The following is a 22,197-nucleotide window of genomic DNA, read 5'->3' as shown; positions in this document are numbered from 1 at the left end:
TTCTTCATGCATACAAATGATGGTTATCTTGCTGCCAACCTCACTGTGTAAAGTCTGAGTAGTTTCCTTGCACCTGTATAAGACAAAATTATAAAGGTTAATATACTGTAATCTTTCTTTTCACTTATTCTTGAATTTAGTTTTACCAGGTAAAACATTCAGAAATCTTGGTAAATATTTATTGATTTGAATGATCATGATACATGTAAATAATAAATACAGGTAAAAAAATAGCTAATATGCAACCAATTGGGGGAAAAACAAGGGTTTTCAGTTTTATAGAAGTAAAGGTCCTAACTTTCTAAAGTTGTTTAGAGGAACTTTAAAGGAATTAACTAAAGATTTGCATTATTTAGAATAACTTTAGAGCCCTAGATTTAACCTTTTTTAATAGGACTTTGCAGTGAGCCTACTGTGATCTGGACTCATTACATCTCCGTAATTAACTCAGATGCCCGTTGCCAAGCAGTAAATGCTCCTCCTAACCAAGTGGGATCCCTCCTAAAACCAAATACTATTAACAGAGTTGCCACATTGCAAGCTTCTTCATCCTTAACAGTTATTTACAATAGGTTGGAAAAAGTGATTCTCTTCACCAGGTAGATCAGTGTATTTAAATATAATTTTGTCATGTTCTGTTTATAAAGAAATAGAAAACAATCAGTGAAAAGGGTTAAATCTATAAAAGGTCATACAGTAGCTATACCAGTGAGATTCAACAAACTAAGAAACATAAAACCCAATGGCATAGTGAACCATGAAAACACAAAATGAGGGTAAAACACAGACCATAATACAAATCATTTCAACATAGGGATCTACAGCCAGAATGATATGGTATTATCATATTTATTACAGTAATAAGTCCAACAAAAGTACAACACTGACAGCATGGTATGACAACTACACAAATAATGTGAATATTAATGATCACTTTGGGGGTGGAAGAAGATATAGACATGTAGATGTAGGACTGAGTGGTTACTAAAGAACGGTAATGGCACACAATGCATAGAAAAGAAGTTTGCAGAGCTGCATATATTATTTGTACACTAAAGCTGCTACATATATCTGAAAAAAGAGAGGGAAGATGCACAGGCCATCAGCAAAGGCTGTGGCAAAAGCTAATCAGTGGAATGAAGTTGTGCTAGGAAGCAAAAATAGAAAGAAAACACAATCTCAAGTAAAAAAAAAAAGGAAAGAATGACAAGAGAGGTATGAGAAAGGGCAAAAGTAAAAGATATGCTTGTACAGCAGATTTTGAAACTGTAGTGCAGCTCCTTTTTTATTTGTTATTCATACACAATATAGTAAAGCCATGTGTGGTATGGCTGTGTATGCATTTATATTACTTGTCTGTAAGACCAGCTTTACTTGTGAAGTAGTAGTTGTATAGTTTCTTTTGATTTCTTATGAGATAGTTTGGCATTGCTCTTCCTGCAAACACGGGGAGATTTTCTGCTAATTACGCCAACTCAATCCCTCTTCATCCTCAATGGATATGTTGTTCGTACTTCACATATCTACCTCTTTTTATTTGCTAGCCCTTCTCCCCCTCCCTGCTCTAAATGTAACTTGAATTTAGAAAGGATGAGGTCCCACATAGACTGATAAGCGAAGAGCTGAACTAGTCTGGTAGCTCATAAGGGGGTTGACTGAAACCATCTCCAAGTCCAGAACATACTCTTTGGGTCCAGTCACAGAACGGGCTAGCACCAGCATAGCACTAATGTTGTTGATTTGCTAAAGGGGAAGACAACACATATTCAGAAGTCTGCATTATTGGGAAAGACATATAGTGATCATATCACAAATACTGTGAAAGTGAAAGCTGCACAAGATAATGAATAATCATTAATGAAACAGATGGATGAAGAAAGATGATTATATATGACACATATATATATATATGCTTCTACAGTTTTCTCTGCACATTTATGTCTGCAGAAATCTAAATAAAAGGGTTGAGTAATAGCACAGTGCAGAGTCCCCCTGCTCCTTCAGCTATTAAAAGCTATAAACAGAAAATCTGGCACTAAAATAGAACTGCATTGTCCTCAAACTTTGGCAGTTTTCCACTGTTAACATCAGTGCCCCTTCTCACTCCCCCTTCTTCCCTGCCTCCTTCCCTTCCTACCCAGGCCCTGCTCTCAAACATTAACTTCTCACATTTTAGCTTCAACAGTTTCAATCCCAGAAATAGACAGATTGCTAGACACAATCCAATTCAAAGTCCAAGATTGTTTCAGAGAAGTAGCCCCAGGGGGTTTTAAATCAATATACGTGTATAAATTGCATCTCACCCTGATATAAAAGTCTCCATTGTCATCTCCCGAGCGGATACGGAAGGTGTTGTAAGCTCCAGGAAAGACGCTTGTAGCCTGGATCTGGAAGATGTCAGAAGGTACTGACCGTTCTGAAGTGATGGTCATATAACGGTACACAATGGAGAAGGGCAAGTCTCCACAGCCAGTTTTAGAGACAGGACACACACAGCGACTAGAGAAACAGAGTTACAGTATAACAACAACACTGTAAATAGCAGATACATGATTTAAAAGGAGCAACATTTTTTCTTCTTTTCAAATTAGGATGAAATGTGGAGCTGGAGGAACTCTAGGAGCTACTAAACAGTCGTTTTTCACACTTTCATTTGTCCAGATGTAAACCAATAGATATTGTATTATTCTTTTCATCAGAAGAGAAACCTAGGCCTTAAGAGTATCAAATTCCACCTGAGTATTCTCCACAGGTCACACAAATGTATAAATCTGGATGCTCTCCATTGACCTCCAGATATTTCTTCAGAACATAAAACTTCTACACCATTAATTATTAATGTCAGGCATTTAAAAGGAAGTAGAATATATTGAATTATGCTTTAAGGCAATCCACAGATATGGATAAAACTCACAGTGCGATTTCAGAAACATAAAAATGAAATCAAAACTTTTTATTTTTGAAAATTTTAGTTTCTATTTTAATGAAAGAGGAAATAAGTGAGTACACAGATCAGTTAAAACCATTTCACTCACTTGTTTGATACTTGAACGTAGGGCTCCTGACAGCGGTTCGTGTCAAAGCAGTGATGACCGCCATGAGTGTTCACACATGTCTGGCTATCAGTACACTGGTGCGCACCTGTCTCACACTCATTTATATCTACATAAAGACACACATACAAATCAAAGATGTTATCAGGTAACATGATTCTAATAGTCAAATGAGAAAATAATGAAAGGCTGAATGAGCTCAGAGCATGCAGTTGATATTGAGAGACTGATGCCCACCTTGGCAGAGACGAGTCCCGAGGAGCTGGTAGCCTTCTGGGCAGACACATGAGAATTTCCCAGGCTCATTTACACACTGGTGCTGACAAAGGTAACTAGAGAAACTACACTCATCTATGTCTGTATAAAAAATAAAGAAGACATTGGGAGTTGGGTTTAAAAAGTAGGAAAATGTAAAGTAGTCATTAATATGCTGTTTATGTTACACAGATGATCTGTGTATTTGCTGCACTGGTGTATGCCTCACCTTTGCATGTGAATCCATCTGGCCCTAGCTCGTAACCTTGCTCACAACGGCAAGTGAAAGTGCCATAGGTGTTATAACACCTCTGACTACAGGGGGCGCCCATGCTGCACTCATCCACGTCTGAGACCACAAATCATGACACAGCAAACACAAATTACATGTACGCTTTAAAGAGCACGTTTCATGGAAAAAGCTCAGTCATTGTGCATTCAGAAACTTGCCAATGTTTGAACATTTTTTTTTGTTTTTTTGTTCATTTATTTTGACATCAGCAACATAAAAAATAATTTAATGTGTCTCATGTAGGCTACACGCCACACGTATATAAATGTTACATTTTTAAATAGTGTTTGTATTTAAATTCACAATGATTTGTGTGAGGGTATACAAAGGATCGGACAGAGTAATGGCAGGTTTATTTTTTCAGTAAACCAAAATCTTTCGTAAGATCTGCCCGTGTTTTGCAATACCACAGTAATTGCTCCCTTATGTCGCCACAGTGTCACTTATTCACCTTATTTGAGGTGTTGTGGCAGTTTGTTTTGACTTTGGCACCTATTCAGAGGAGCTGAAGGTGTAGGATGATATTGTACAACAGCATGTGGGCCTGGTTTTCCAAATTACTGTGTGTGCACTGTTTGAGTGTGTGTGGAGGATGGACTATGACTCAGGGCACAGCATTGTTGGCTATGTGTGGGGGTGGCAGTGTGTGGGCACTCTCACCAATGCAGGAGCGATTGTTGCCTGCCAGCTGGAAGCCAGGCTCGCACTGGCAGGAGAAAGAGCCGGGCACGTTAACACAGCGGTGCTGGCAGTACCGGTACCGACACTCATCAATGTCTGACAAAAGTGAAGGGGGAAATTGAGGTGAACTACACATTCATCTCAGTCTGTTATTCTTCATTAAGGCCTTCATCAACACAATCACGCTCAGTTCAGGTCATGTCTTCGTATCCTAATGACACCGCTTTACCAAAGTAAAGTTGCGGGGAAAAACATTATAAAAAATAAAAACATACACTGGCTGAAAATCACAAATGAGCTTCTCAGCTTGTTACTCCTTAAGATTGCCTCATATTTACTCATATTTTGAAGATATATATTACTTATATTTTATATATATATATATAAAATGCATGCTCTTACTGCAATATGACCCTCTATGGCATGAGTATACAAGTCCCTTCATTATGAACTGGCAATATGGCAATTCTGTTTTTGCCTCTTTAAACATGTTGCTACTTTTTACCAATGCACTCCGTTCCAACTTTGCGGTATCCATTCGGGCACTGGCAAGTAAATGAGCCCTCTGTATTGATGCACTCCTGACTGGGCTGGCAGTCATGTTCATCCCGTTCACACTCATCCACATCTGTGAGAGCATCAGAACAGGTTATATGAGCCACATTCGAGTTCATTTTTGTTTCTTACATATTTGCTGCTGCCCTGGTATTTTCTCACTGCAGCGGAGAGGCCATACTGATTTATGACTAACAGCTTGAAGGAATAAAGAAATGTTAACTGTGTGACTTTTTGCTGAGTGCTGAGTAATCCAACTGTGGGGTGCAGTAATGAGGGTTTAACTGCTAATAGCAGCTGGGAAATAGCTTAGCCCTCCAAATCCCTTCTACCTCCTGCAGACTACCCCCTTCCAAGTTTTGCGAAACTCCCAGACAACCTCTTTCTTACATACCACCTGTTTCTAAATTACTAGCTAAATTTTCCTAGAACCCATAATCCACAATAAACAGAATCCTACACAAATACAACCCTAACTTTATGTGTAATTTCTTTTCTTTTATCCGTCCCATGTAAACGACATCAGCATGCAATTAAAAAAAAAAAAACAGAGCCTTCACAATACACACACTCACACTCACTTCTACCACCTGTTCACTAACACCCACATTGCAGTCCCCCTTCCCAAAACACACACATTTCCAAACATACTCACCCACGCAGCTGTCTCCATCTGCTTCATAGCCACTGGGACAGGGGTTGTAGGGCTCACTTGAGGTGTTGCCCACACCAGCAGGGATTTGGTTGGGTGGGTCAGGGGCAGGGATTACTGAGGCAGAGCGCGGGAGACACAAGTAGCCGCCATAATGATTGAAGCACTTCATCTCACCCTTACATGCCTCAGGGATAGTTTCACATTCATTTATGTCTGAGAAGGAAAAGGAATCAGAGTGTTGGACCATCACATTAATAACAGAAGTCTGTTTTTTTCCATGTCAAAACAGTTCAAGTAAAGATGTATCATCCAGATGCATTAAGGTGATTTACCTTTGCAGTGTTGAGTTTGTGGATCCCAGTGATAGCCATCTGTGCACTCCTGAAGTTTCAGCAAATAAATAAGACTCATAAACGCAAATTCTTACAAATTATGTTTGAAGACATACTGTATGCTTATCAAATAAACAGAGAACAGAAGAGTGGGAAGCAGTTCCCTCCCTCCTTACCGTGTAGGTGTCACTTTCTGTGGGTGGCTGTGAAATAGCTTGGTGGAGGAGCACAGAAAAGCACACACACAAAAATGAAGCACACGCGGGCCACATCTTCACACAGAGACACTTTCACCTGCCTCTTTGAAGCTCTGAGAAAACGTACAAGTAGCGTACAAGTACACAGACACAAGCTGGCACACCCTACAGGGTCTTGGGTAAGGATGAGAACAACAAAAGTTCAGAATCAGATAGCAGAATCTGGAGGACACAGAGAAACAGAGAACGCAAGATAATCAAATAAGTATCTTAATGTTTGAAAATTCTGACATTTAGTTTTTTCCTTTATGTTTATTCGTCAAAGATTTATTTGCAGCAGGTGATTTTCTTTTAATTTGTGACTCCATTTAAATTGTCTCCAAGTTGTGTCTCCAGGATTGCCTTGTTTAATTGTTGCCACAGATTTCATATGTACTTTAAAGAACCATTAACATCTAAATTGGCCTTCTTCACATGGTCACCGCGTATGTAGCAACCTGGTGGCTCCCTCTCGTGGCTGAACTGGAATTGCGCACAATTATTGACACCGATTTTACAATTGCATGGCATCAGCATCTTTTACTTCTGTACATATGCACACTTATTAACATTTAACCAGACTGTAAGTCTAACAGATTGCCTTTCATGCTCTCAGACATTTTTAGCTAGAACATGATATCGAATTATAAGAGTACTGAAAGAGCTCATTTAGGGTTTTAAACTTCACTTACTTTTCTTGGTAGGAGAGAGGCCAGAGATTTCTAAGTAAATCTGTCAGCTTGAATAAGTCCTGTATTTCAGGTCTCTTGCCTGGAGAATAAATAGAAAAGCAGCCAAATGCAGTACTTATAAAACATTTCTGTCTCTGGGCTATGTAGTGCAGTGCAGTGAGATGGTTTGTGCCAGAGAGAAAATAGCATGGGGAAAGATCATAACCACTGTCTTCCTGATGCATTAAAACACTCACACAAACCTGCAGATACACATGCAAAGAAAGCAGACGTTGTCTGGACTCCAGAGCATGAATGTCTTTGTCAGAACTCGTGGTCACAGTTCCGAAGGCCTTGCATATACGAAAACATGCATTCTGATTTTGTTACATCAGCCTCCAAATGAGATTGCTTTGCTTTGACCCAAACCACATGATTTTGTTCGTCCTGACTTACAGTACACACAAGGAAAAATCAAACACGAACAAATCCTGTTAAACAATGAATGGACCAGCAAGTTTGATTTGTGATCGAATTACCTTTTACTCTGTTCCTCTGACAGCCTGCTGTTGCTTGTGATTTCATAAGTCGTGATTGCAATGTGCCTACAATAAAAGCTCTCCGCATATTTGCACACAGTTTAAGCACAGCCCATGTTAATACAATGTTCCAAAAACCAAACATTCCTTCTAACGCACACCTGTATGTGGTGAGGTAGATGGACACGTTTATGAGCTACCAAGGCAACCAGACATAAATCCCTTTGGAGTCATAGAAAGTTTTAGCTTTTTGATGGTTTTATAAGAATCATAATTTTCCACTAATCTATATGTTTAAGTGGCTGTTCCCACCAGTTGCCAGCTTTTCACATAACTAGGTATGCATTTGCTCGATCTCTCTCTCTCTCTCTCTCTCTCTCTCTCTCTCTCTCTCTCTCTCTCTCTCTCTCTCTCATGTAGCCATTTAGATACAGAAAATAACTACAGAATTAAATAAATAGAAACAAATGTACATTCAGAATATATTCAAAAATAAACACTGCTCATGAAATTCATTGAACCCTGGGAATCAAAAAAGAACAGACTCTCTCTCTCTCTCTCTCTCACACACACACACACACACACACACACACACACACACACACACACACACACACACACACACACACACACACACAGCCTCTACAACAAGCATATAGTTTGAGAAAGCACAGAATCTGCTATGGTAGCAACCCCAAGGGCAGGGCAGAACTGTGTAGTTGGACACTGGTCAGAGTATGTTTGGTGGTAAGAGCAATTTAGACTACTGTGGCGCGCCAAGTGTCCATTGGTTTTATGGAACGCCGCTACTGAGGATGTGGGCACAGCTCTACACTCGGGTCATCCGGACTGTGGCAGAGAATTCCCAGAGTCTCACATCCTCAGGAAAGCCCCTTGAAGTTCACCACAGAGAGCAAGTAGACTTACCTGGTGTGGCCCTTTCCTGGGTATTTTATACATTATGATCTTGTTGAAAATATTTTAAAGTATTTTTTCTTTATTTCATTCATACTTGTGAATTATATATCGGAGTACATAATAGCGAACACCTGTACAACACCTGTACTAAGGTCTAAGTCTGATGGATTTTTCTGGTATACATTTGCAGAACACTATATGTATAAAGACAAAGGATTTCTTCTGACATTTCTCTATATTTTGCATACAGACATCATTCTGTCCAGTGAAGTGTTTGTGCTCTGTTCTGTTCTACTCAGCTGCCCAAGAAGCTGATATTCTGTCATGTTGCTTAAAACAACCTCAGTGTGGATTTGCTGGACATGGCTCCACCACTGATCACTGTAAATCACAGTAGTGTGTTTGCACTTAGCAACATGTGTACAGTCTGCCATGATTTTTAATATAAATATATGACTCTGACCAAGAAGTCATGTTATTTTGTTCTCAGGTAATATTTTGAATGTGTTACATTACACAATAATGCACAAACATATTCCATTAGTTTAGAAGTGAAACACAAGGGCAGTTTTGTTTCTTTATAAGTGAAGATGCAGAGCACAAACCTTTGCAGTGTCTTTAGTGACACTGAGCCACAAGGCACAACATGCTTCTCTTCATTTGAATAAATGCTCGAGTCAGCACTAAGCCATATAAAATAATGCAGGCAAATGTCAGTAATTACTAAAAATACATAAATAAAGGTCATAATGCTGCAGTATAGAAGTAGCTTGTGTTAGTATAGTAGGCTACTGTTCTCAGCTGTGACGTCATGTGGGCATTTAATTGTGTGTGTGTTTTCTCTTCTTGTTATGGCACCTGTGTTTCTTCAGGGGGCCAAAATGTTTTTGTAGGCACAAATGTTCACACTACTAAGTACTTTGGGGATTGTTTGTATGCCAAAAACTTCAGGGAACCCAGGAGTTGTCTATTTAATACAATGAGAATAAAATTGCACTGAAAGAAGCACACACACACACACACACACACACACATACACACACACACACACACACACACACACACACACACACACACACACACACACACACACACACAAGTTGTCCTCATGTATTATATCCACTCTTAAATCTAAAGCCATTGCACCCCACTTGTTTAAATGGAGATCAAACAAGAAGTGACATTTAGACTAGTTGTGAAATAGTAGCTGGAAAATAGTTGGGAAAGTTTTACGCAATACTACGTACGTGACGCATGATGTGTAACAAAATGCTGATGGTTGGGTAATAGACACCAAAGGAATAATCACTACTGTCTGGTGCATCGCAGGGGACTCTCTCTATATATATATATATATGGCATTACATGACGTTGAATGGTGATTATAGTCTGTGCTGCTTAATGGTTTGTGGCTGAAAAAAGTAGCATGTGGCACTGAAGTCTGATCATCAAAAGAGCAAGTATGACGTAAAAAGGTCTTTTGAAGAGCCTAGGAATGATTAAAAACACCCTTTGTCTTACACACCCTCTGTCTTACACACACTCATACATTCTCTTCCTGTCTCATTGTCTGCATGATATCTTCTCCTCATGGCTTTCACTTCATTTTGATGACCACATCAGCATTTTGTGCATCTGCATTGATATCAATTTATCCAATAACCATCTATTCAGAATGAAACAGCATCATTTTTATTCACTTTACATACATACTTCATATAAAAAAAATAGAACACATGCTTACTTACAGGTCACTTTTTATTTGATTCCGCTTTTAGAGTATGTCCCTGGCTTTTCCTCTACTTCCTCTTCTCTTCCGGCCTATTTTACTCTCTGTTGCTCCTCTCAGGCCCTTCGTCTTCTTCTACTGCCTTGTTCTGCCTCTTCAGTGGAGAAGTGAGGGAGTGTGGAGACAGACAGCTGGAGTGTGAGCATGTTCACAAAAAAAAAAAAAGTGGGACAGCCCCTTCTGACCCCCCCTCTAGGCCCCCCTGTGTAGCCATCCTCCGCCCCAAGACACCCCACCTCACCCCCCAGGATGAAAATTCCTGGTCTGCAGCCCAAATTCCAAAATTCCAAATCTGTCCGATTTGCCGGGAAAACAACAGTGCATAGATTCACACAGTTGCACACATGCACATTAGGGCTGTAACGCACCTGGTTTCATTTAAACTTACCCCCCACAGCTTGCAACTTTCTCTCCATTTTCCCCCCTCCCACCTAAAGTCAACCTTCATCTCACCCATCTTTTTCACTTCTCTGCTCACTCGCTCCCTTTCATACTCCAGATATTTATAGCATGGGAGAGAGGCTGGTGGAATGTGGTCAAAAATTAGCAAGGGAAGGAGAGAGAGAGAGAGAGAGAGAGAGAGAGAGAGAGAGAGAGAGAGAGAGAGAGAGAGAGAGAGAGAGAGAGAGAGAGAGAGAGAGAGAGAGAGAGAGAGAGAGAGAGAGAGAGAGAGAGACAGAGTGAGAGAGAGAGAGAGAGAGAGAGAGAGAGAGAGAGAGAGAGGCAACAAGGCAGAATTTTCATGTCTGCCCACACGTCTGCTTGAAAACATCCTTTTTTTTTGTTCTGTCCAAATATTTAAAATGGAGATCCTTACTGGTAATATGAAGAAAGGAATATTTAAATATTATGAAGTTTAAATTGACACGGATTACACCTTTACTTTACATTAATACTATTCTAGGCAGACAGGTTGCTCTCATTTTCTTAGGCCTGTCTTTAAGCATAGTAACACAATTCCTCTAAAGTCATTTCATTACAGAATGGATTTACTAACACATTTAAACATTTTTATATTTATAAAATATGTATTTTAAAGAACAGCTTTTAATCATTTTGATAAAGCAGAAATATTCATTTATTGGAATTAATTGAGGTCTGTGACAAGAGTGAACCCCCACACACAATGTGTAAACACACACACACACACCCAAAAGCTTGACAAATTGTTCCCCCCTGCGTAGCCCACGCTCTCACCAGGCCACAATGACACCCATCTCACACATCAGGCTTCAAAATCTCACACTTATTGGTTAGATGACAAACCACATGGTTTAGGGCTCAATCTTCTTGCCCAGTGTGATTGTGTAGGATTTTAGAAAAATCTAACAATGTCTAAATCTAACAAACATGTTAGCAGTGAGGACCATTTAAACAGTAATACTGGGGCCATACATAGTAAAGTCAATGAGGACACAGCATACAGAGGACCCATAGAATAATCTGTTTATTTACAAGTCATCCCGGGATCGACAGTGGCCAATGGTTGAAGAAATAAGAATAAAGACAGGATAAAGCGAAGAGGGAGAAGGGAGTCCAGAAGATGGCCAGCTGTTGGAGATATTTGGGTAAGGATTAGAGGAGGAAAATGATGAACACTGGGATTTAAGGAAAGACAGGGTCAGAACTGAGAGCTAGGTTGGGATGAGTCCAAAGCAGTTTTGATTAAGGGGGAAGAGGAGAGTAAGAAACAACAAAGAACTGTTATTCTTCATTCGTGATACATTCTGAGGATGCAGCTTTTAATAACTCCCATATACCTAGTCCAGACTGTCTGGTGCCTGGGAACAAGAAAAAGAGAGAGACAGAGCAGCATGAAACATTTCACAGAGAAGCTACATTATAGTAAAACCAAATAGTGGTTGTCTTATTTATGTATTTGTAGCTGCAGAAACCACACAATAACTTTTATATAAGAAGTCCCTAATTTACATGGTTTGGGGTGAATTTGTCATCGCTTAGTATACTGGTAGGTGTTGTGTAAGCACAAACAAACACTCTACAGTGGTCAGAGTGTATAAATCACTAGACCTGAAAGAAGGTAACTGCATTCACTTCAAATCAATGTGAGACACAGTGACCTCCACTGGAAGAACACTGTATAGTCCTGTGCACAATTCTACATACACCACACTTTTGCCTTAAATGTCTCGTTTATGTATAAAAAAAAGATTTAGGTTTTCATCCTAGTACATAGTATAGCATAGAGTAGTATATAGATTAATGATGAAGGAAATAACTCATCAAGAAAAATGCCACTTGTCAGACAAAACTACAATCAAGTCTGACTGGGAGAAAGAGAAAACCATACTTATTAGCAAAAGTTCTCAAAAAAAACTTGGACCATTTAATTTCCTTCTTCTAAAACTGCACAGTGAAAAATTCACGGTTTTACCATTCCAAATGTTTATCCGATTTATGTCTCAATGAATGTTCTTATCACTCCTCGCACCCTCATATCTACTAGCACTAATTTACCATTTAGTAGTTATTATACAGTAGTATTACAATAATACTATTTTATATTATTTCATCTGTATGAGGTCATTCACTTTAATACTTAATCAGAACAGAATTTTCATTGGTGAGACATTTTGGAAGACTCAGAAATATGTTTTTTTTTTTGTGTAAAAGCGTTGTCTAGTGTCGGTAAAAGCATAACTGTCTATTAATATATGTTTCATTCTTGTTTTACAGAGATCACATGTTAGGGGATATTTGAATGTGTCCGATGAGATCTGGGATGAGAGCCTGTCAAGACTAAAGTTATGTTTATGTTCCATAAATTCTATGTATATGCTTATTCACTTTATTAATTTATACCACTGCATCGTTACCCAAAAATTAGATTAAACAAAATATACCTCCATATCATCGCAATGTGATAGATGCAAGCTGACAGGTGGGACATTGGCACACATTTTGGTTTGGTCCTAACACTGAAAGCATTCAACATTAAACCTGATCACAATCTGGTGATTTTTGAATATCAGCAGAAGTGGCAATGACTGCAGCCAAAGAGTTAATACGCTTTAACTGGAAATCTTCTCAAGACCCTTGTTTAAGAGATGCTTAAAGGACATGCTTTTTGTTATTCAAAGGGAACAACTACATTTAATAATTCAAGCTCACAAAAACAATTTGGAGCCACACTAGGACTTTACTCGAATCAGGTTTGTAACAACCCCTTTCTATTTTCATTGTAGTTTATTTTCCTCCAGTGTGTAAAATGATCTGCTTTACAAAACAATTATACCTTTGCATGAGAAGAAATGTCACTCACACATGTTCTGCTGCACTTACTTGAAACTGTCTAGTATGTGTGCCGAGTTTGTGTAGTGGGTGAGGTAGAGGTTGACGTCTGTAGATGTCCATTTTTCTGATCGACACGGCTCGATAAACTATAAAATGAACATATGCAAGATTTCAAGTCAGATACAAGAGTACTTTACATTCCAAGGACTTTTTGCCAAAATATATAGGTATTACCTTTTCTACCAGATCAATGAAGAAATCACGAACATCTTTTGTGTTTGTTAATTTGGCAGCAATGTTCACAAGGCCTCTGGAGAGGTTCTACAGAGACATATTTGACAAATAAAAACCCATAAAGAACCCATCTTTATGCTTCAAATATAACGGAAAACTACAAAGGTTATCCTAAGAAGTCATTGATATACTGTTTAACCATGTACAGTAACGCAGTAAAATGCAGTACAGGAGAAAATGAATCAAACCTTAAAACTGGCTTCCATCTCATTGAAGACTTTAGTCTTTCCTCGTAGAGCTACACATACTAGACTAAGGAAACAAAAAAATTGCCTTCATTATAATGCAAGATGCTGGCATTTACACATTCATTCCATTAATCTTCATCCATGTCCACATTGCATGCCAGGTTGCAATCCAATACCTTTTGTGCTGATCCAAAAGATCCTTGTCTGTGATTAACATTTTGAGTTCTTTAAGGTCTTGAAGGAACTCTTTGTCTAGATCCACATCCATGTCCTCCACCATGTTGTCTTAGAGCAGAAGAGAAAGGTTACAGCAACAGTAATAGTTTTATGGCTCTGAACAATTAATCAGCACAAGGTGAAACTTAAAAAAAATCCAAAAATGTATTTAGAATGGCTGATTATTGTTTTTTAAAAAAAAAACAAGGAATTCTCTTACCGACAGCTCCAACTGTCCAATTGTTGATGAGCTGCCCAGCACAAAAGGCAAAGTCTTGAAAAGTGAGATACTGAAGCTTCTTCTTCCCCGTTTCAAAACGATTATTGGCAAAGAACACGATGGCCGCATAATCCCTATAAAAAGCATTGGCAGCAGTGTCGAGAGAAAATATGGGAGAGAAATGAAAGGGCAGAAACAGCAGCCCTGTCAGCGTATAATTGAATTTGTTTAATGCATTATTGTAGCTATAAATGCACCCATAATAGAAATCCTAAAACATTTCAACAATGCCTGTTTTAACTAGTTTTTTCCTGTTTTACTGTTTCGTGTTATGGTATAGCTCAGACTGTTCATGTAAAGTACCTTTAAAAGTAGGTTTGACATGTTGTTGTTTTTTTATTTTAAAAAACACCCATATGATTGCATAACTGTAGTACTATGTAAGTGTTACTACTGCAATATTAATAGTAATAGCTGTACCATCAACGAGTTGACACAGGGTATGTGCAGCATACAAGTCACATTTAACTTAAAGTTAGACAGTCACTGATAAACATGAATGAAGATAAAACTGCAGCAAATGGTCAGAGTCACAGGAGCAGATGATTAAAGGCAGATAATCCTTTCAGCCATTAGCAACTGTACTTCTCTCTCACCTCGCCAGCTGGTCAGGAAGGAGAAAGTGCTGCCTTATGTTTTCCACCAGGGGGCCTTTGAGTTCTTCCACCACTTTGAACACTCGCTTAAAGTTGTCAAACTATGAGACAAACAATGCATTCTGTACCACCAAACATTTATCCAACTTTATTCACAAGCTGCTTTACTGTTCTACCCACCTGTCGCCTGCAGCTTTTCAGCGTAATGCCAGTTTTTGCACTAACATCATCAAGGTCTTTTTTTGTCCCTTTAGAGAGTTTCTTTCCAAGAACCTCACGAGCAAAGGTATCATCAAATGCATAATATCTGCTCGATCATCAAATACAAGAACTGTCAGGAATTGAATGGAATGGATTAAACAGATGATCTGTCCTATTAGACACTGAATACTTCACACCTTTCAATCAGCATGGCTTGTCGATCTGGTGGTATCTGGAAGAGAAGCTGGTTAGCTAATTTTGCAGGATTATGCAGAAGTCTTTCACACATCTGGAATGTTCGGAACTGGTCCATGGTGTCGCTCAGTAAGACGTCAGGACTGGCTTCACATTCCTCCATCACACCTCCTTCTATCCTCACCTTCACTGCATCAGTCACTACACAGAGACAACATATTCTGCTCATACCAAATTCTCTTAGATTTATGGATCATCAAGAAATAAACTAATGATCAACTGACACTATTTGCAACCTCTGAAATTACCAATACACTCTGATAGAGAGAGCTGGTATCAGGAACTGTACCAAATCCATAATATTCCTGATACACGATCTATTTTATGCTGTAATAAGGACTCAACAGCTTGTAGACAAAACATATTCTTCCTTAAAGCATAATGTTTAATACAAGTTACTGACAGAAGCTTGTAGAGGTTGAAGGTATTTATTGAGAGACAGGTATCAATCTTAAGAGCTCTCCCCAGCTCTACAGATGATCAGTAATATCTCTAACCAGTGAATTTAGCTACCTGTATATCCATTCAGCCATAACTGGTACACCTCCTTGTCCATGATGGTCGTGTTTCCCACAAATACGTCAAGCTCCACTGACATCTTGATTTGAAAACTCTATGTATTGATCTAGCATACAAGAAACGTTACATTCCTAAAACATATATACAAATGATCGTGTTATGAGAGCTTACTGATTATATTTTGAATTACAAACTCACCCGCTAAAGTGATTTGGTTCTGTTTTCTGTTACTGAAATGTAGCGGTAGCTCGCTAGTCCTATAAACACTACCCTGTAGCTGTCATTAGCCCGCAGTTGCTTGCTAACTGGCTCCAGAAAACGTTGGACGAACAGCATAAGTCTGAACACTGATAACACATATTAACTTCTATCAAACTAAACCATCAAACAGTATAAATTAATTCATCAACGGAGCTCGAATTGGGCCATCTTACAAAAAACTAAACAAACCACTTAGCACTTAGCTAACTGATGGGAAAGATGTAAACAACACTTCCGGGTCAATACAAAAGCACACGCCTTCAGTAAATATGATTTGTTGCCTCCTGTGATGGTTTCAGTCAGAAAAAAAATCGCTGGGGTGACAATCATATTACCAACCACATGTAATCCTCATATTTTTAGTTTATTTATTTTTAGTTTTTTTTTAATGCTTGAAAATACGTAAACCTGTTTATGGTGTATAATGTGTGTATATAGTCGTGTGACGTTGTTTTTTATTTTTTTATTGCAAATTCAAAGATGATAACAACAAAGACAACTATGTGTACATTACATAACATGTATCAACAATATATCCAACATTAATTGAACAGATGTATGAGAATAGAAAGAAAAAAAATAGGCATAAATATAGCAAGTAAAGAAAAGAGGGTACGAAGAAAGAAAAAAAAAGAAAAAAAAAGACCGTGTTGATCACGTTACATGAAAGATCTCATCATATCTCTTCAAAAAAGAAATACATTTTTTGTTATCAATTACTCTCAGTGATTTAATTAAATGTTCTACTACACATAAGAACTCTATAAAAGTAGGTATTTTCTTAAGAAATCTTTGTTTGTGAAAATAGAACTTTGCCACGAGGATAAGAAAGTTAACAGTTGATTCTAAAGATTTGTTTTGGTTTTCCAATAAACAAACAATATCCTTAATGTAGAAAACACCATTCATGTTAAGTTTAGAGAAACAATAGAGACTCAAATCTTTCCAGAAGAGTGAAGAAACATTACATGTGAAGAATAAGTGACAAACATCTTCACTTTCTTTTTTACAAAAGGTACATATATCAGCTACATCACAAAATTTAGATAAAGCTGCATTACAAGGGTATATATTATGCACAATTTTGAAGTGCACTTCTTTCACTTTATTCGGTATACAGTATTTATATGGTAATAACCATGTTTTCCTCCATTTAATGTTATCTATTTTAGAACTCCAAAAAAATGTTCCTTTTGGAGAAATTGAGTTTCGAGATTGAAAAAGTTGACGAATACATTTATCATTACAATCTTTACTTAAAAGCGAGACACCTCCCAAAAATAACTGTGAAAGTTGTTTTGTGCATGACTCATGGGTAAGGGAAGCTTTCATTAGACATATTAATCCATCAGGAATTGCCTTAATAACAGAGTTAAATTCTCTAAATGGAACAGGACAATGATGGATGTTCATAAAGCTTTCATAAGATAATAAATCACCAGTAGAGTTGAATAGATCAGCAACAAAAATTATGTTTCTATTAAACCATTTCTCAAAAAAGATTGATCTGTTTCTAATCTTAATATCCAAATTATTCCATAAGATGGTTTTGTGGGGTGAAAAGTTGTGGTTGTAAGCCAGTTTCCAGGCTAACAATGCTTGTTGATGAAATCTAGCCAGTTTAATAGGCAATTTACCAGTGGAGTAATTCATCAAAAAAGAAAGGCCACCTACCCTCTCAAATATATTATTAGGAATAAAATACCACAAAGAATCTGACCCAAGCAAACATCTTTTTAACCAATTAATTTTAAATGTATTGTTAGTATCTTCAAAATGCAGGATTTCGAGACCCCCATCACTCCTTTTGTTTGCTAAAACATATTTCTTCAACTTGTGTGACTTATTGCTCCAAATGAAATCAAGAAAAATCTTATCTATATTTTTGGAGGTGTGATTATCTACAGCTAAAGACAGGGAAGGGTACACAAACCTGGATAATCCTTCTGTTTTGGACAAGAAAACTCTGCCTAAAATTGATAAATCTCTTTGGAGCCAATTATTAAAAATATATTTTGCTTTCAATAACCGTTGAGAAAAATTCAGAGATTGTCTACTAATTAAATGTTTTGTTATATGAATTCCCAAATATTTCACTTCATTTTTAATTGGTATATTTTCAATTTCAGTTTCCACAGTGTCAAACAAGCAAATAATTTCACACTTAGATAAATTAAGTTTGAGCCCAGAAGCGTTAGAGAAGGCATTGATTGTAGTTAAAACTGGAGAAACTTGCTCTTTATCTTTCAAAAATAAAGTAGTATCATCTGCTAGCTGTGAGATTCGAATCTCTCTATTAAAGATATCAAGGCCAGCAAAGTTATTATTGTGCAAAATATCTATGGATAGTGTTTCAACAACAAATAAAAATAAAAAGGGGCTCAAAGGGCAACCTTGACGTATTCCGCGAAGGACAGGAAACCTTGGTGATGTACGTGAATTTAAAATTATACAACTATCTATTTCTTTGTACAGCATTTGAGCAATATTTATGAGTTTAGAAGGAAATCCAAAAGCCCATAAAGATTCTATAAGGAATTGATGCTTTACAGTATCGAAGGCCTTATAAAAATCGAGGAATAAGATAATTGCATCAGACTTGATTTCATCTCTGTAATCAATAAGATCCAGAACAAGTCGAGTATTACAACTAATATGACGACCTTTCATAAATCCAGTCTGTGTCTCATTAATGACACAATGTAAATGCTGTTTTAATCTATTGGCAAATATGGATGCAATTAATTTATAGTCAAAATTAAGAAGAGTGATAGGGCGCCAGTTATCAATTATAGTTACATCTTTATCTGGTTTGGGAATGAGAGATATCACCCCTTGTTTCATAGTAGGAGTCATTGTACCATTTTTTATACATTCTTGAAGCATTAAGAAGAAAGGTTGTTCTAAAATCTCCCAAAACTGTATGAAGAATTCTAAAGTAAGGCCATCAGAGCCAGGCGACCTCCCCTTTTTCATTGATTTCATTGCATCTCTCATTTCATTTAAAGAAACAGTAGCCTCACATGACAACTTAAATTCGTCACTTATTTGAGGTATATAGTTCTTAATCTGTTGTAGGTATAACATACTTTGGTTTGCCTGTAAATCAGGGGAGTACAGGTTCCTATAAAAATTAGTAACAAATTCCTCAATTTCTTCAGGGTTTTTAGAAACTGAATTGTTAATTTTTAATGCAGAGATGCTTTTCCTTTTAAAATTCCTCTTTTCAAGTGAGAAGAAGAAGCTCGTATTTTTTTCTCCTTCCTCAAGCCATCTCGCTCTAGATCTAACAAAGGCACCCTTAACTATTTCTAAATATATATTGTCTAATTCCAATTGCAAAGTTTTTAACTGACTAATCTCTGTAACAGAAAGATTCTCTTTTTTGATTAAGGTATTTATTTTAATTAGCAAGTCCGCTTCTCTACCAGCATTAAGCACTTTTAAGGTTTTCGATCTATTTATAGCTATTAATCTTGCTTTATATTTAAAATATTCCCATTTAGCACCATGAGACTCAAATTCATTATTTGAAAAAATTCCATTAACTAATCCCTTGATTTGATCATTAAAATTTTTATCTTTTAGCAGATTATTATTCAATTTCCAGTAACCACGTACAGTACTCTCCCTGTGTTTAGTCTGCAAAATCAGCTTAATTAGAAAATGGAGCATATCGGTGACTGACATCAGACACATATTGCAGTAACTGTTGAGAAATAAAAAAAAAATCTGTTCTAGATTTAGAAGACAACAAATTATTACTCCAAGTATATTCAGTTACATCAGGGTGATAATAGCGCCATGCATCTGTAATATGAAAAAAATCACACAGAGTACAGATAATATTATTAGTGAGGCTCATCTTAGGAGGAAATCTGTCAACTGAGTTATCTAATACATCATTAGTCGTGTGACGTTGTATAATGTGTGTATATAGTCGTGTGACGTTGTATAATGTGTGTATATAGTCGTGTGACGTTGTATAATGTGTGTATATAGTCGTGTGACGTTGCATAATGTGTGTATATATTCGTGTGGCGTTGCATAATGTGTGTATATATTCGTGTGACGTTGTATAATGTGTATTGTATATAGTCGTGTGACGTTGTATAATGTGTGTATATAGTCGTGTGACGTTGTATAATGTGTGTATATAGTCGTGTGACGTTGTATAATGTGTGTATATAGTCGTGTAACGTTGCATAATGTGTGTATATAGTCATGTGACAGAATCAGAATCAGCTTTATTGCCAGGCATGTTTTCACATGCGACGAATTTGTTTTAGTAACAGAAGCTCCACAGTGTAACAGAATGACATATACAGTATAGACGAAATTGTATGTACACATTTACAGGTGTGAAATGTGCAGTTGAAATATACATATACAAATATAGGCAATTTGTATGTACAAATTTGCAACTGTGAGAAAAATGTGCAATTGTGTGCGTATATAATCGTGTGACGTTGTATAATCTGTTTATATAGTCGTGTGACGTTGTATAATGTGTGTATAGTCTATTGCATGTTTATAATAATTGTAATAATAATTCATCCTTACCAGCTTCTATAAAAAACAAATAACCTCATGGTCAACAACAAAAAAAAGACAACAGATTTCAATTGTGTAGAAAATCAAAATAATAAATAAACCAACATTACAAACCAATTTGTATAAGTACACCAATGTGTACTTACGTTTCATTTAGAACCACTTGCAATAAGGACATGAGTTGTTCTTGTTGGAAATGGCTTTATAACTCATCCCACATTAATGAAAAGTAACAGTTGCTTCCCTGAGGTCATGGTTGATGCCCTTTTTACTTGGCATGATGTAGACACACACAACAAAGTGATCCAGAATAACAAACTGCCAAAAAACTTTATAGAGGTGTCTCGTCTTGTGCAATTCATTTGTAGTACCTGATATTCTTTTCCCCATGACTGTATATCCTTCATTCATCATCATGCTGAGGGTCGTAGTGGAATCTGACCCTATCCTGGAAACTCTGGGCTGGGATGTTAGTCCATCGCAGGTCACCATACATACCCACAGTCATATACTCATGCACACATAGAGTCTATTTAGAAATAGTTGCTAATCTATGCAGCTATTGGCATGTTTATGTAAGGTGGGAAGAAACCAGAATGCCAGATGAACATGCACAGAAACTCCACACAGGCAGTAACCTAAGCTCAGTCCCGAACCAGAGATCCCGGAACAGCAATGCTACCTACTTAAAAAAAAAATCAAAACTATATAATAATAATATTATATAATACTGTTTAATTATACACATATTTGAATTCTGGGGGGGTGTAAATGAGTGTTAAATGTTAATTACAGTTTACCGCATGAGTAATAATTCTTCTTGGCATCTTTAGATCTTTTAAAATCACTTATATTGGAATTGCAGGATATGACATCCATGGGTACTTGAAAAGACTGAAAAAAATATGCTGCCAGTATTCCTGGGATAGATTCTAGATTCACTGTGACTCTGACCAGCACAAAGCAGTTACTGAGATTGAATGGGTATATATGTGTACAATTATGGACTGGTCTGGTCTGTATCTGTGCAGTTTGTCTGCAAATCTGTAGCTGAATAATCAGTAGAAAGAGATCAGCATGTTTGTGTCACTGCTGACTAAATTTTATTTGGCAGACAATTCCCAACACTGCAGTGACACTAAAGTGCTGGAGGCATTATCATACGGGTGACATTGGTATGAAGGTATCAGAAAAACCAGCAATGCTTAGTCTTCTAACCTGTCCTAAATCCGAAACTGATCACTGAAAATGAGTTAGAGTATAATTAACACTCATAATTTGTAGAAAATGTGCTGTTCTAACGTAGGTGTATAATAATAAAGAGAAAATGTGTATTGCTCACAGCTGTGCCATAGATGATACCCGTGTAACACACACTATCTTGTCAGGAATATGGCTCGCCACCAAATACGTGATCATCTGTGGATTGGTGGTCTATTAGGATTATCATTAATGGACAGGGTAGATAGTAGCTGACAGACAGTACAAATTGCATTCAAGTGGAATAAGTAACTAATTCAAATGGTTAATGAGTGTACACCCTACTGCATAGTGTTGAGTTATTCATGTGGTAATCAGACCTCAGGCATAGTACATAGTTAT

At 37.3% G+C, this 22,197-nt stretch overlaps 2 protein-coding genes across 3 annotated transcripts; both read right to left on the bottom strand.

Moving 5' to 3' along the window:
- Positions 1 to 833: 833 nt before the first annotated feature.
- Positions 834 to 10,115, bottom strand: efemp2a (EGF containing fibulin extracellular matrix protein 2a). Of its 2 annotated transcripts, XM_027135069.2 has the most exons (12): positions 9,936 to 10,115; positions 6,752 to 6,830; positions 6,000 to 6,242; positions 5,824 to 5,872; positions 5,492 to 5,704; positions 4,787 to 4,909; positions 4,261 to 4,377; positions 3,538 to 3,657; positions 3,291 to 3,410; positions 3,036 to 3,162; positions 2,304 to 2,499; positions 834 to 1,743 (listed from the first exon to the last, which is right to left on the bottom strand). In XM_027135069.2, the coding sequence occupies exons 3-12, from the start codon at positions 6,093 to 6,095 to the stop codon at positions 1,582 to 1,584; spliced, it is 1,323 nt and encodes a 440-aa protein (XP_026990870.1). In that variant the 5' UTR covers positions 6,096 to 6,242; positions 6,752 to 6,830; positions 9,936 to 10,115; the 3' UTR covers positions 834 to 1,581. The 2 variants fall into 2 exon arrangements, with proteins under 2 accessions (XP_026990870.1, XP_026990872.1); XM_027135071.2 differs by lacking the exon at positions 6,752 to 6,830.
- A 1,284-nt stretch (positions 10,116 to 11,399) lies between these two features.
- Positions 11,400 to 16,296, bottom strand: fibpa (fibroblast growth factor (acidic) intracellular binding protein a). Its single transcript, XM_027135068.2, has 11 exons — positions 15,979 to 16,296; positions 15,775 to 15,886; positions 15,204 to 15,402; positions 14,986 to 15,112; positions 14,806 to 14,906; positions 14,150 to 14,283; positions 13,890 to 13,998; positions 13,714 to 13,777; positions 13,466 to 13,552; positions 13,280 to 13,377; positions 11,400 to 11,757 (listed from the first exon to the last, which is right to left on the bottom strand). Exons 2-11 carry the CDS (start codon positions 15,857 to 15,859, stop codon positions 11,688 to 11,690), a joined length of 1,074 nt encoding a protein of 357 aa, XP_026990869.1. The 5' UTR covers positions 15,860 to 15,886; positions 15,979 to 16,296; the 3' UTR covers positions 11,400 to 11,687.
- Between the last annotated feature and the right edge of the window lie 5,901 nt (positions 16,297 to 22,197).

Source organism: Tachysurus fulvidraco, chromosome 17 (assembly GCF_022655615.1).
Source record: "Tachysurus fulvidraco isolate hzauxx_2018 chromosome 17, HZAU_PFXX_2.0, whole genome shotgun sequence".
Taxonomy (NCBI): Eukaryota; Metazoa; Chordata; class Actinopteri; order Siluriformes; family Bagridae; genus Tachysurus; species Tachysurus fulvidraco.
Note: the sequence above shows the minus strand (reverse complement) of the source record. Positions and strands in the feature narration are given on the sequence as shown.

What these genes read in the sequence shown, in the direction of transcription:
- efemp2a (XM_027135069.2), bottom strand. Translation starts at nt 6,095, where the DNA reads ATGTGGCCCGCGTGTGCTTCATTTTTGTGTGTGTGCTTTTCTGTGCTC. An exon ending in CAACAATCGCTCCTGCATTG is followed by an intron (nt 3,658 to 4,260) that starts GTGAGAGTGCCC and finishes TTGTGGTCTCAG; the next exon opens with ACGTGGATGAGTGCAGCATG. An exon ending in ATGGAGACTTTTATATCAGG is followed by an intron (nt 1,744 to 2,303) that starts GTGAGATGCAAT and finishes CTTCCCCTTTAG; the next exon opens with CAAATCAACAACATTAGTGC.
- fibpa (XM_027135068.2), bottom strand. Translation starts at nt 15,859, where the DNA reads ATGTCAGTGGAGCTTGACGTATTTGTGGGAAACACGACCATCATGGAC. An exon ending in ATGGCTGAATGGATATACAG is followed by an intron (nt 15,403 to 15,774) that starts GTAGCTAAATTC and finishes GTCTCTGTGTAG; the next exon opens with TGACTGATGCAGTGAAGGTG. An exon ending in CACATACTAGACAGTTTCAA is followed by an intron (nt 11,758 to 13,279) that starts GTAAGTGCAGCA and finishes TCTTGTTCCCAG; the next exon opens with GCACCAGACAGTCTGGACTA.